The sequence below is a fragment of the Mobula birostris genome, chromosome X (genome assembly GCF_030028105.1).
Source record: "Mobula birostris isolate sMobBir1 chromosome X, sMobBir1.hap1, whole genome shotgun sequence".
Classification (NCBI taxonomy): Eukaryota; Metazoa; Chordata; class Chondrichthyes; order Myliobatiformes; family Myliobatidae; genus Mobula; species Mobula birostris.
Window position 1 is genome coordinate 24,540,188 of NC_092402.1, and position 16,018 is coordinate 24,556,205.

Here is a 16,018-nt window from a genome sequence, read left to right on the forward strand (position 1 = left end):
TTGGACCCAGTACAGATCCCTGAGGCACACCACTGGTCACCAGCCTCCAATCTGACAAACAGTTATCCACCACCTCTCTCTGGCATCTCCCATCCAGCCACTGCTGAATCCATTTTACTACTTCAATATTAATACCTAACGATTGAATCTTCCTAACCAACCTTCCATGTGGGACCTTGTCAAAGGCCTTACTGAAGTCCATATAGACAACATCCACCGCTTTACCCTCGTCAACTTTCCTTGTAACCCCTTCAAAAAATTCAATAAGATTTGTCAAACATGACCTTCCACGCACAAATCCATGTTGACTCTTCCTAATCAGACTCCGTCTATCCAGATAATTATATATACCATCTCTAAGAATATTTTCCATCAATTTACCCACCACTGACGTCAAACTCACAGGCTGATAATTGCTAGGTTTACTCTTAGAACCCTTTTTAAACAATGGAACCACATGAGCAATACGCCAGTCCTCCGGCACCATCCCTGTTTCTAATGACATTTGAAATATTTCTGTCAGAGCCCCTGCTATTTCCACACTAACTGCCCTCAAGGTCCTAGGGAATGTCCTGTCAGGACCCAGAGAGTTATTCACCTTTATATTCCTTAAAAGCTCCAGTACTTCCTCTTCTTTCATCATCATAGTTTCCATAACTTCCCTACCTGTTTCCCTTATCTTACACAATTCATTATCCTTCTCCTTAGTGAATACCGAAGAAAAGAAATTGTTCAGAATCTCCCCAATCTTTTTTGGCTCCACACATAGCTGTCCACTCTGATTCTCTAAGGGACCAATTTTATCCCTCACTATCCTTTTGCTATTAATATAATGGTAGAAACCCTTGGGATTTATTTTCACCTTACTTGCCAAAGCAACCTCCTATCTTCTTTTAGCTTTTCCAATTTCTTTCTTAAGATTCATTTTACCTTCTTTATATTCCTCGAGCACCTCATTTACTCCATGCTGCCTATATATATAAGATATCTCTCTTTTTCCAAACCAAGTTTCCAATATCCCTTGAAAACCATGGCTCTCTCAAACTTTTAACCTTTCCTTTCAACCTAACAGGAACATAAAGATTCCGTACTCTCAAAACTTCACCTTTAAGTGACCTCCATTTCTCTATTACCATTCTTCCCATAAAACAAATTGTCCCAATCCACTCCTTCTAAATTCTTTCGCATCTCCGCAAAGTTAGCCTTTCTCTAATCAAAAATCTCAACCCTGGGTCCAGACCTATCCTTCTCCATAATTATATTGAAACTAAGTGCTTTGTGATCACTGGACCCGAAGTGCTCCCCAACACAAACCTCCGTCACCTGACCCATCTCATTCCCTAACAGGAGATCCAAAACTGCCCCTTCTCTAGGTGGTACCTCTATGTATTGCTGCAAAAAACTATCCTGCACACATTTTACAAACTCCAAACCCTCCAGCCCTTTTACAGTATGGGCTTCCCAGTCCATGCAAGGAAAATTAAAATCTTCCACAATCATAACCTTGTGCTTACTACAAATATCTGCTATCTCCTTACAAATTTGCTCCTCCAATTCTCGCTCCCCATTTGGTGGTCTATAATACACCCCCATAAGACCTTTCCCATTCCTCAATTCCACCCAAATAGCCTCCCTAAACGAGCCCTCTAATCTATCCTGACGGAGCACCGCAGTAATATTTTCTCTGACAAGCAATGCAACACCTCCCCCTCTTGTCCCTCCGATTCTATCACACCTGAAGCAATTAAATCCAGGAATCAATCACACCCCTCCTGTAACCATGTTTCACTAATAGCTACCACATCATACTTCCAGGTATCAATCCATGCTTTAAGCTCATTCATCTTTCTTATAATGCTCCGAGCATTAAAATAAATGCATTTAAGAAATTTTCCATCTCTTACTCTCTGTTTATCACTAACGGTGCAAAACAACTTTACTATTTACTTTTTCTTCCTTCTTCCCTACATCTGTTCCTACACTCTGGTTCCCCTCCCCACCTCGTATCTAGTTTAAATCCACTGGAGCCTCTCTAGCAAACCTACCTGCAAGAATATTTGTCCCCCTCCAGTTCAGATGTAGTCCGTCCCGCCGGAACAGGTCCCACCTTCCCTGGAAAACTGCCCAATTATCTATAAATCTGAAGCCCTCCCTCCTACACCACGTCTTCAGCCACGTGTTGATCTGCGCTATCTTACTATTTCTAAATCTGCCTGCACGTGGCACTGGTAGCAATCCTGAGACTGCTATCCTGGAGGTCCTGTCCTTTAACTTGGTGCCTCGCTCCCTAAACTCACCTTTCAGGACCTCCTCACTCTTCCTACCCACGTCATTGGTCCCTACATGGACCACGGCATCTGGCTGCTCACCCTCCCCCTTGAGAATACCGAGAACTCGATCCGCGATATCACGGACCTTGGCACCAGGGAGGCAACAGACCATCCGGGATTCTCGATCTCTTCCACAAAACCTCTTATCTGTCCCCCTAACTATCGAATCCCCTATCACTACTGCTCTCCTCTTTTCCCTCCTGAGTTGAGGGTCCCATCTCAGTGCCAGATACACAACCACTGCAACTTGTCCCTGGTAGGTTGCCCCCATCAACAGTATCCAAAACAATGTACTTATTATTGGTGAGAACAGTCACAGGGGTGCTCTGCTCATTCTGTCTATTCCCCTTCCCTCTCCTGACAGTCACCCAGCTACCTGTCTCCTGACTCTTAGGGGTGACTATCTCCCTGTAACTCCTCTCTATTTCTGCCTCGGCCTCCCTAATGATCCAAAGTTCATCCAGCTCCAGCTCCCTAACTCGGTTTGTCAGGAGCTACAGCTGGATGCACCTTTTGCAGGTGTAGTCATCAGGGACGATTGTGCTCGCCCTGACTTCCCACATTCTGCAAATGGCGCACTCATCTGCCCTAACTGCTGCCTCCATTACCTACTCTTGAGGTAATTAGATTTATTAAAGGAACTTACCCGGCCTTACCTCACTTGGAGTGAAGCTCTTCCTCAGCCTCTGCTCGCCGAAGCCTCAGGAGCCAAAGCGCTCTTACTCTGTCTCCCTCTACTCCGTCGCCCGCTCCGTTAAACTGCTCTCTTTTAAATACTCCCGCTGCCTCACGGTCCGACTTACACGCGCTTGCGCAGTCATGCCCCGTTCAACTGCAGAAGAAACTTCCCCTTAAACTTTTTACTCTTAACCCATGATCTCTTGTTGTAGTCTCATGCAACTTCAGTGGAAAAAGCCTGCTTGCATTTACTCTATCTATACCCCTCTTAATGTTGTATACCTCAATCTACTTTGCTCCAAGAAATTAAGTCCTAACTTATTGAATCTTTCCTTATAATTCAGATCATCCAGTCCTGGCACCATCCTTGTAATTTTTTTCTGTACTTTTTCAATCTTATTTACATCTTTACTGTAGGTAGGTGACCAAAAGTTCACACAATACTCCAAATTAGGCCTCACCAGCATTAACATGACATCCCATCTCCTGTACTCAATAGTTTGATTTATGAAGGCCAATGTGCCAAAAGCTTTCTTTATGAGCTATCTACCTGTGCTACTACTTTCAATGAATTATGCACCTGTATTTTCAAATCCCTTTATTCTACTGCCACTCCTCAGTGCCCTACTATTCACTCTGCAAGACCTACTTGGGTTGGTCCTACCAAAGTACAACACCTCACACTTATCTGCATTAAATTCCATCTTCATTCTTTCAGCCCATTTTTCCAGCTGGTCCAGATCCCGCTGCAAGCTCTGAGAGTTTTCCTCACGATCTACTACACCCCTGATCTTGTTATCATCCACACATTTATTGGATTGTTGTTTTAGACGACAAACAACAACAGACCTAGCACCAATTCCGATGGCACTCCACTAGTCACAGGCCACCAGTCGGAGAGGCAACCATCTACTACCACACGAAGCTAATGTCTAATCCAATTGAATGCCAAATGACTGAATCTTTTTGACCAACCTTCCATGCGGGACCTTGTCTATTGCCTTGCTAAGGTCCACGTAGACAACATCTACTGCCTTGCCTTCATCAGCTTTCCCAGTAACTTCCTCAAAAATCTCTAAGATTGGTTAGACATGACCTACCATGCACAAAGCCATGCTGACTATCCCTAATCAATCCAAGTCTATCCAAATATTCATATATACGGCCCCTCAAAGTACTTCCCAGTAACTTTCCCCACTACCGATGTCAGGCTCACCAGCCTGTAATTTCATGGTTTATTTATAGAGCTTTTCTTAAACAGTGTAACAACATTAGCTATCCTACAATCCTTTGTTATTTCACCTGTTGCTAAGGATGATTTAAATATATCTGCTAGGGCCCCTGCAATTTTTGCACTTGCCTCCCACAGGGACCAAGGGAACACCTGGTCAGGCCCTAGGGATTTATCCACACTAATTTGCTTCAAGGCAGCAGACATCTCCTCCTCTGTAGTATGTACAGGGTCCATGATCTTGCTGCTGCTTTGTCTTACTTCCATAGACTCTGTCTGCCTCCTGAGAAAATACAAATGCAAAAAATACCTTAAAGATCTCCCCCTTCTCTTTTAGCTCCACAGATTACCATTCTGATCTTCCAGAGGACCAATCCTTTTGCTCTATAGAATCCCTTAGGATTCTCCTTCTCCTTGTCTGCTAGGGTAACCTCCTTCCTTCTTTTAGCCTTCCTGATTTCTTTCTTAAGTGTTCTCTTGCATTTCTTATACTCCACACATACCCTCATTTGTTCCTGCCTGCCTATACCTGCATGCACCTCCTTTTTTCTCTTAACCAGGGCCTCAATATCTCTTGAAAACCAAGGTTCCATAAATACAAGTTTTGTACTCTCAAAATTTCACTTTTGAAGGCCTCCCACTTACCAAGTACACCCTTACCAAAAAAACAGCCTGTCCCAACCCACACTTGCCAGATCATGTCTGATACCATCAAAACTGGCCTTTTTCCAATTTAAAAATCTCAACCCACAGACCTAACCTACCTTCTTCTATATTTACTTTGAAACTAAAAGCATTATGATCACTAGATCCAAAGTGTTCCCCTACACAAACTTCTATCACTTGCTCTGTTTCATTCCCTAATAGCAGATCCATTCTCTCATTCAGACTTCTCTGTACTGATTAAGGAAACTTTCCTGACCACATTTCACAAACTCTATCCCACCTGGTCCTTTTACAGTATAGAAGTCCAGTCAACATGTGGAAAGCTATAACAACCTTAGTTTCTTGCAACAGTCTTGTGATCTCTCTCCAATAATATAATAGGTTTGGTCTACGGTCATCATATTGTAGCTAAATAGTGCCACAAATTATTTTCTGACCCTGCAATAACCTATCAATTTCTTTATCCCCATTGCTACCTGGTTTATATTTCTACAAGATAAAAAGACTGCAAACAAAAAAACATGATCTGTGGTATGACTATAACTAAATGATTCAAATTATCTTCTTTGCATTGCTAATCTGGTTATGCACATCAGATAAGATGTTATAACAAAAGCAGGGTTATATGATATATTCCTTCTATGCATATGCTTTGAAATTAAAATTGACTATATATGATATTTCTTTACTTAAATGATAGTACCTGTCCCTAACATTGGTGTTATATTAATGGGGTGTAATCTTGATATGTAAAACTAGCTGCTACTTTTTCTCTATTACAATGTCTACACTTCAAACAGTACTTCATTATGTGTAATGTACTTTGAGAGATCTGCACATTACTAAAAATGCAAATGGAAATTGAAATACCTTTTAGTAATAGAGTCATATATGGATGTTCTTGTGGCAAATACCTGCTTGGCAGACAATTCTACTTTTGCTCTTGAAAATGTTATTTACAAACTTTTAGCCCTCACTTAGTACATCCACAAAATTACAAATAGACCATGCGCGTCTGAGGAAGCAACATTGTGTAAAGCTTTTCACCGTGATGTATTTAATCTTCCAAAATGCTTTTGACAAAATCCTTAAGAACTTTTCTATGATTAAGATCAAAGCATTGGGAATTCACTAATTCTTGGAATAGATAAAAAAAAAAGGTTCAAAACATAGAAAAAAATTGAGAGATTGGAAATCCAGAAAGTAGCTAGCAGAATATTCGATTCTTAGTGTAGGGATACTGCTCTTGTTCAATTTGCACAAATAATCAGTGGCAAAGCACAGTGATTAAATTACCATTGAAACCAACTGTCAAGGCTAAAGTAAAACCAGATAAAGCAATTCATAAATTAGATTAGCTGAGTGAAGTATATATTTGAGCATATTAGAACATAGAGCAGTACAGCAAAGGAACAGGCCTTTCATCCCACGATGTGCTGAATTAATTAAGCTAACAATGTCTAATTACATTGATCCCTTCTGCCTGCAAATGGTCCATAGCTCTCCATTCCTTGGATATTATATGCTTGTCTAAGAGCTTTTCAAATGTTGCCATTGTATCTGCAAGTAAATCACACCAATCAATGAAAGCAGATTTTTCAATGTCAGGAAGTTAGTCATTCAGAAGGAAATAGGTCCTATGGCCCAACTCATCCATGCCAACCCAGTTGCCTAATTGAGCTACTCTCATTTGTATTTGGCCAATATCCCTCTAAATCTTTGCATTCCATGTACATATCTAAATGTATTTAAGATGTTGTAATTGTACCTGCCTCCACAGCTTCCTCTGGCAGATATCCATCACATGAAGTTGCAACACAGTGGGAACCCATTTTAATAACCTAATATACCGATAGTGACTGCATCTGAATTACTTTAAATAGTGATAAACAGTTACACAGGGTGAATCTAAGCATTAATTAATCAATTTATCTAAATTGGTTTTAAACATTTTTACTTTCAGGGCACCTTCAGGGTGATCTTGTTGTGGCACAGCTTGATGGATACGATTAAATATTCTTGTTTCCATCTGCTGCAGCTGAGAATCACAACTGCATCCAAGGTCTGTACAGTTAATAAATATACTTTAGTGCAATTGAACAATCTATCACTGCTTAAAACCGATGGAAACAATGCCAAACGTAGCCATACTTCTGTTGGACTACTCAAAGGAAACGTGGCTGCCAGTATGGGTTACAAGTGTGTTTTAAAAACAAGTGTTTTCAACTCCCACTACTGACTATATTGCTAGCAAGTGTATAGTATTTAGTAAATTAAATTGACAATCTCAGAGCTAGGACGCTGTATCAGAGGGACGTTAGTACAGTGTGCTTCCTCTGCTTCACAGAATCCTCGTTAACCCCCTTCTGTAGCAGACGCAGAGATTCAGATTGATGGGTTCACTATACACCATTGGACAGGACTATCAAATCTCTCAAAAGCAGAGGTGGTGGAGTATGCCTCATGATCAATTCCTCTTGGTGTACAAATGTATCAGTGATGTTCCAATTCTGCTCACCAGACCTGGAATGTCTCACAATTAAGTGCCGTCCATTTTACCTACTGTGAGAGATATAAGCGATCATTCTGATAGCAGTGTACATTCCACCTCAAGCCAATGTCAATCAGGCTCTAGGTGATCTCAGCGATGTGATCAACATGCAAGAAACAGCATACTCTGACGCCTTCACCATTATTTTGGGGGATTTTAACCAGGTCATGTTGAAAAAGTCACTAAATAATTATCATCAACAAATTACTTGTAAACCAGAGGAAACAACACCCTGGACCATCAAGAATGTCTAACGTGCTATTCCACACCCTCACTTCGGGAAGTCTGATCTCCTGGTTGTATTTCTACTCTGAGTATAGGCAGAGACTAAAAACTACACCACCAGTAGTGAGGATCCAGAAGGTATGGACAAAGGAAGCACAGGAGCGCTTATAGGACTGCTTTGAATTAGTGCACTGGACTATGTTCAGGTATTCATCTTCGAATCTGGATGAGGATGCCACAGTAGTTACTGACTTTATTAAAACCTTTGTGGATGAGTGTGTGCCAATGAAAATTTGCTGTACATTCCCAAACCAAACGCTGTGGATAAACCAAGAGGTTTGTCACCTGCTGAGGGCTAGATCTGTGGCATTCAAGTCTAGTTACCCAGATCTGTACAAGAAAACCAGATATGACTTGCGGAGGGCTATTTCAAGAGCGAAGAAACAATTCAATGTGAGATTAGAGGCAACATCAGATGCACATCAACTCCAGCAGGGTTTGCAGGACATTAGTTCTTACAAAGTGAAGCCCTGAATGGCAGTGCTGCTTCACTACCAGACAAGCTCAACGACTTCAATGCCTGCTTTTAAAGGGAGAATATAACTACAGTTGTGAAGTTCCCTTCTGCACCTGGTGACCCTTTGATCTCTGTCTCGGAGGTTGATGTCAGGCGGTCTTTCAAGAGGGTGACCACTCGAAAGGCGGCAGGCCCCGATTGAGTACCTGGTAAGACTATGAAAACTTGTTCCAAGCAACTGGCGGAGATATTCAAGGACATTTTCAACCTCTCACTGCTATGGTCAGAAGTTCTCACTTGCTTCAAAAGGGCAACATTATACCAGTGCCCAAGAGGAGTAGTGTGAGCTGCCTTAATGACTTGATCAACAGTGATGAGATGCTTTGAAAGGTTGGTCATGGCTAGAATCAACTCCTGCCTCAGCAAGGACCTGAACCCACTGCAATTTGCCTATTGCCACAATAGGTCTACGGCAGACACAACCTCAATGGCTCTTCACATGGCCTTAGATCACCTGGACAATACAAACACCCATATCAGGATGCTGTTCAATGACTATAATTCAGTGTTTAATGCCATCATTCCTACAGTCCTGATCGATAAGCTACAGAACCTAGGCCTCTGTACCTCCCTCTGCAACTGTATCCTCAACTTCCTAACTAGAAGACTACAATCTATGCAGATTGGTAATAATATCTCCTCCTTGCTGACGATCAACACTGGCCACCTCAGGGATGTGTGCTTAGCCCTCTACTCTACTCCCTCTATACCCATGACTGTGTGGTTAGGTATAGCTCAAACACCATCTATAAATTTGCTGATGATACAACCATTGCTGGCAGGATCTCAAATGGTGACGAGAGGATCTACAGGAGTGAGATATACCAGCTAGTTGAGTGGTGTCACAGCAACAACCTTGCACTCACGAAAAAGATGACTGTGAACTTCAGGAAGGGCAAGATGAGGAAACACGAACCAATCCTCAGAGGGATCAGGAGTGGAGAGAGTGAGTGATTTCATGTTCCTGGGTGTCAAGATTTCTGGGGACCTAACCTGGTCCCAACATATCTATGCAGTTATAAAGAAGGTAAGACAGCGGCTATATTTCTTTTTCAATCTTCTTATTAGTTTCATAATGATAAACATAACATAGTATTGATACAAAGTTATTGGGATTACATTGTTGTAATTAACATATTTAAATATAAACCCAGTTGACACATGGGTATTAAACCTCCCAATCGTACAGGATACAAATATAATATACAGAAAAAAAAACATGAAAAAGGGAAAAAAGTATATACCCCAAAAGAAAAACTAATCTAAACAATGCTAACCAACTAACTAAAGCAGAAAAAGACATGGGCTGTTACGTAACGTCAAAAAAAAGAACCATTAGTGTCGTTGACTCCGCTCCTCTTGACATATATTAAAAAGAAATAAAATAGGTTTGGAAAAGATCAAATTACATCATATGGAAATGCTGAATAAATGGCCTCCAAGTATTTTCAAATTTAGTAGAATAAACACAACATAGTTTGAGAGAACCAATGATATGTGGTGGGAGAATTGATCTCTTTCCAATTCAGCAAAATGGATCTTCCAGCCATTAATGTAAGAAATGCAATCATCCGACGAGCTGAAGAGGTTAAATGACTTGGTTCTATCACTGGTAACCCAAAAATTGCGGTAATATGGTGAGGTTGTAAATCAATATTCAAAACAGTTGAATAATATCAAAAATAACTTTCTAGTATTTTTTCAAAAAAGGACATGACCAAAATATATGAGTTAAAGCTATCTCAGAGTGACATCTATCGCATAGAGGATTTATATGAGAGTATTAATGAGCTAATTTATCCTTAGACATATGAGCCCTATGCACTACTTTAAACTGTATCAATGCATGTTTAGCACATACAGAGGATGAGTTAACTAATTGAAGAATTTTTTTCCCCAGTTTTCAATCGGTAAAGTAATCTTAAGTTCCCTTTCCCAATCAATCTTAACTTTATTAGATACGTCTGGACGTATTTTCATAATTATATTATAAATAATTGCTATTACACCTTTCTGAAAAGGATTTAAATCTAAATTTTTTTCCAAAATATCCACTGAATATAAATTAGGGAAGGTACGCTATATTTCATTCAGAGTTTGAGGAAGTTTGGTTTGTCACCCAAAACACTCGAAAACTTCCATAGGTGTACCGTGGAGAGCATTCTGACTGGCTGCATTACTGTCTAGTTTTTGGGGGGGGGGGGGGTCTACTGGATATGATCAAAAGACGCTACTGAAAGATGCTAAATTAGTCAGCTCCATCTTGGGTACTAGCCTCCGTAGTATCCAAGACATCTTCAAGGAGAGGTGCCTCAGAAAGACAGTGTCCATTATTAGGGACCCCCATCACGCAGGACAAGCCCTGGGTGTGGGTACACACACACAAGCGCACACACACACACACACACACACACTTACTGCAATTGATTTACTTTTTTTTCTATATCATATATTGCATTGTACTGCTGCTAAGTTAACAAATTTCACGACATATTAAACCCGATTCTGAAACATTTTAATGATTAATACTTTCAAAACATTGGTTTTTTGGCAAGCTAAGCAAAGAAGGTTGGGAGAAGAAACTTAAGTTGAAGGCTTCACCAACCCTCTCCTCCTCGTCCACCCACCACCATACAGAATCTCACTATGATAGATGGAGTTTGCTTCCCTCAGCAAGTTTTCACTGTGCAAGTGGTAGTGGTTAGGATGTGATAGCATGAGTTAATTATCATCCTTCTGAACAGGTCAGCTGTGAGTTTGCTCAGCTCATCACGAACCACAAATTTTGGATCATATACTGTCAATTTAGATCCTGATGTAACCTTAGATAATTTTCTTCACTGTCCACTATAAAGTTTCTCAGTATAAAGTTCCTTACAGTTGTCTACATTCCCCATGCAACTTTCAAAATTTTATACATGTATAGGAAACCCCAAAGATGCAGCCAGATGTTAAAGACAGATTTGCCGATTGCACTCGCTCTTCAGATTTTTCTCAATTGAAAAAAAACATGTACTCAATAGCTATGAATGATATTGAAAGAGAGTGAAGTCTTAACTATCATGTGTTCCAATAATTTAAAGGTAGCAATAAAGGAAAAATATTGAATCACAAGGTTAAAATGGTCATGTCTGATTTTCCCAGTGCTCTGGTCAAATCACACCATAAGTACAGCTGTCAGTTCAGGCCAATAAACTTAAAGAAGAGATGCATGGTAACTGCTGTGAAGAAAATAAACCTAAAAGACTAAATTTTGAACTTATCACCATTCTGTACACAAACTAATTATAATAATTTTACGAAGGATAAAAAAGGATCTTGGTTATAATCGATACTTGCTGGAAGCCCGAGAATTTAATCGTAAAGAAATACCACTTTCCTTATAAGATGTAATAACTTCTGAAGATGGTAGTGGAAAGGAATAGCAAGAGCATATTTTTAGAAAAATGGTTTCAATATGTAGAATGCATTAACAACTTCATGTATCTTGCTGTGCTCCTCCTTAAGTTGTTTAATCTTTGCTGTAAGACACTTCCATAAATGTTAAAGGAAATTCTGGGCACACTAACCCAGTAACAAGGAAGGCAATTAAAAGGCAGTGTACTTATATTTTCAACTTACCAACCATGTGTTTTCGAACATGAGCCATTGTGTAGAACTTCTTCTCACAAATCTCACAGGAGAATTTCTTTTCAGCAAAGCCATGGACAACTTTGATATGTTCATGCAGAGACCACAGTTTCTTGAAACATTTTCCACAGGAAACACACTAAGGAAAAATAGGAACATTTTAAATATTCTATATAATGTTGTGTGTTTAACTAGGTGAAATATACTATGGAATATTAAATGGCAACTCCCTCCCCCCTTCATCAAATTCAGCAACTCATCCTACAGTTAAAAGACCAGAAGCACTGAAGCCCTCTGGCACTTCACCCATTTGACTAATGAGACGTGAACAAATAGGACCTAACAAATGAGACAGTGGGAAAGTGTGTATGGAACCGGAGGAAACAGCAGAGGTACTTAATGAATACTTTACTTCAGTATTCACAATGGAAAAGGATCTTGGTGATTGCAGTGATGACTTGCAGCGAACTGAAAAGCTTGAGCATGTAGGTATTAAGAAAGAGAATGTGCTGGAGCTTTTGGAAAGCATCAAGTTGGATAAGTCGCTGAGACCGGATGAGATGTACCGGATGTGGGAGGCGAGGGAGGAGATTGCTGAGCCTCTGGTGATGATCTTTGCATCATCAATGGGGACAGGAGAGGTTCCAGAGGATTGGAGGGTTGCGGATGTTGTTCCTTTATTCACGAAAGGGAGTAGAGATAGTCCAGGAAATTATAGACCAATGAGTCTTACTTCAGTGGTTGGTAAGTTGATGGAGGAGACCCTGAAAGGCAGGAATTGTGAATATTTGGGGAGGTATAATATGATTAGGAATAGTCAGCATGGCTTTGTCAAGGGCAGGTCGTGCCTTACGAGCCTAAATGAATTTTTTGAGGATGTGACTAAACACATTGATGAAGGAAGAGCAGTCGATGTAGTGTATGTAGATTTCAGCAAGGCATTTAATAAGGTACCACATGCAAGGCTTATTGAGAAAGTAAGGAGGCATGGGATCCAACGGGACATTGCTTTGTGGATCCAGAACTGGCTTGTCCACAGAAGGCAAAGAGTGGTTGTAGATGGGTCATATTCTACATGGAAGTCGGTGACCAGTGGTGTACCTCAGGGATCTGTTCTGGGACCCTTACTCTTTGTGATTTTTATAAATGACCTGGATGAGGAAGTGGAGGGATGGGTTAGTAAGTTTGCTGATGACACAAAGGTTGGGGGTGTTGTGGATAGTGTGGAGGGCTGTCAGAGGTTGCAGCGGGACATTGATAGGATGCAAAACTGGGCTGAGAAGTGGCAGAGGGAGTTTAACCCAGGTAAGTGTGAGGTGGTTCATTTTGGTAGGTCAAATATAATGGCAGAATATAGTATTAATGGTAAGACTCTTGGCAGTGTGGAGGATCAGAAGGATCTTGGGGTCCGAGTCCATAGGACGCTCAAAGCAGCTGCGCAGGTTGACTCAGTGGTTAAGAAGGCATACAGTGTATTGGCCTTTATCAATCGTGGAATTGCATTTAGGAGCCTAGAGGTAATGTTGCAGCTATATAGGACCCTGGTCAGACCCCACTTGGAGTACTGTGCTCGGCTCTGGTCGCCTCACTACAGGAAGGATGTGGAAAACATAGAAAGGATGCAGAGGAGATTTACAAGGATGTTGCCTGGATTGAGGAGCATGCCATATGAGAATAGGTTGAGTGAACTCGGCCTTTTTTCCTTGGAGCGACGGAGGATGAGAGGTGACTTGATAGAGGTGTATAAGATGATGAGAGGCACTGATTGTGTGGATAGTCAGAGGCTTTTTCCCAGGGCTGAAATGGCTGCCACAAGGGGGCACAGGTTTAAGGTGCTTGGGAGTAGGTACAGAGGAGATGTCAGGGTTAAGTTTTTTTTTATAAACACAGAGAGCGGTGAGTGCGTGGAATGAGCTGCCAGCAACGGTGGTGGAGGCGGATACCATAGGGTCTTTTAAGAGACTTTTGGATAGGTACATGGAGCTTAGAAAAATAGAGGGCTATGGATAACCCCAGTAATTTGTAAGGTAGGGACATATTCGGCACGACTTTGTGGGCTGAAGGGCCTGTATTGTGCTGTAGGTTTTCTATATTTCTATGAGATTACTTGAGTACTCAAAAAAAAAAATACTTTCAGCTAGAGGGAGACTACCAATAGGTAATGACAACTGCTCACGCACTTTCAAGAAAAGAAGCACTTTCAAAATTCCACAGTAAGCAACCACCAACATGTCTCACTGTTGCTCTCTACACTTTTAGATTACAAGATTTAAATATAGGCCAGCCCTATTTGCATTGAAAATGGTCTCAAGGTGGTGAATGACATATTCCCATTCTAAACTTTTCTCCAAAACAGATGCATACAAACAGAGGGTTAGCTTTAAGGTGAGAAGCAAGAGGAAATCTGAAAAAAAATCTTTTCACCAGATGGTGGTTCTGTCTGTACTCTCAACATTTTAAAACAATTTAGATGAGCACTTAACATGTAAACCTGATTCTTCATTTACATTAAATATATTTGAACTTTATTTTTGATCAGTTGGGAGTCTAAGGTAAATGGAAATCCAGTCATGATCAAGAAGTGAAACCAAACAAGCAGAAAAATCGATAATCTATTCCAGGGTTTCCATGTTTTGAAAGTATATTGTACAACCTCTTCCACATACGATTCTGCTTGCTTCTGAACTTAGAAGCTCCAGTTATAGACAAAAAGTATAAAATACACAATTTGCTAAAACAATACATTAGATCAGAATGAATCATCATTCTGTTTGCTGCTATTTCACAGGTTTCAGTCATTTATTTATTTAGAAAGGCTAATTTGGTGTTGAGTGGCTTCAACAACTGGTTTCATTTGTCAACCAAGCAATAACAGTTTTGTGGAATTCTACGTATCAACTTAACAAATTCACTATGTTCAAAACTTCTAATGTCACATACAGAAACACACAAAAGAGCTAGAAGAACTCAGCAGGTCAGGCAGCACTTATGGAGGGAAATGGAGAGCGAGGACAGAAGATGGGTCCTGACACAAAATATCAACCATCTAGTTCCCCCCATAGATAGTGCCTGATCCAATGAATACCACTAACTCCTTTGTGTCTTGCTGCAGCTTACCAGCATCTGCAGTTACTGTTTCCAATGTCATAAGTCATTTTTGAAATAATTTCGCTCATCCAGAAGTAAACCACCAGTTAACCAATGGGCAACTCAACCAGGAAAAGCAGGAACTAGAGCTGAACACAAGTTGGTTGAAACCTGATTACTTTGGGTGAGACTTCACATTTAAATCAGTAACTTGATTAGATGAATTCATATGCCATCTGCAGGAAATACATATTAACTGCAGTTAAAAATAATAGCAGCTTAAGAAATGATCAATAGAATCAGATTTATTATCACTGACATGTGATGAAATTTGTTGTTTTGTGGCAGCAATAGAGGAAGACAGAAATTACTATGTTACAATTAATGAATAAATAAATAATACAAAAGAGGAATAGTGAGCTAGTATTCATGGAATTTCAAAATCTGATGACAGGAAGAATAAATGTTTGAAAAAATCATTTGAAAATAATATATTCAAAATAAATAATTTCAAACATATTTATTTACCTTTTTCTCTGCATTAATAATTCTGAAATTAATAGAACAGCAAATAGTTGGGAGGCTTTGTTCCATTACCTCCAACAAATGACTTTGTAGTTCCGTGATTATAATTCTCTCTAGCTGAAGAACCTAGCGTTCTGTTCAATATGTCTCCTTTAATCAAGACTATTAAAAATTTGATTAATAATCTTGTATTAGAATTTTTTCAAGCAAGATGTGCTATCAATAAAGGGGAATCAGTGGATGTACTGTACTCAAAATGCTCTCTGAAAATCTACCTTCTGCATCCAAAATTATTGCAGAAAATATTCAAGGTGTAGGAATAAACATATTGCTGGATTAGAAGATCAGTTAACCAGGAAAATGTAAAGAAGTGGTTGGCAAGATGTAATGAGTGGTGTGGAACAGTGATCAGTGAGGGACTTCAATCATATGACTTTTATTGGTAACTTCAATGAAAACATGCACAATGCAGTTTCTAAATTTGCTGATGACAGGTGATAAATAGAAAACTAGACTGC

The 16,018-nt window shown here is 40.1% G+C and overlaps 1 protein-coding gene across 1 annotated transcript in view; it reads right to left on the minus strand.

Annotated features, from left to right (window-relative positions):
- The window catches only part of LOC140191323 (zinc finger protein 652-like), an 80,429-nt gene that overhangs the window by 27,259 nt on the left and 37,152 nt on the right, over positions 1-16,018 (minus strand). The window contains 1 exon segment of the mRNA XM_072248620.1: positions 11,880-12,027. Within this exon segment, the coding sequence (XP_072104721.1) occupies positions 11,880-12,027 (148 nt within the window).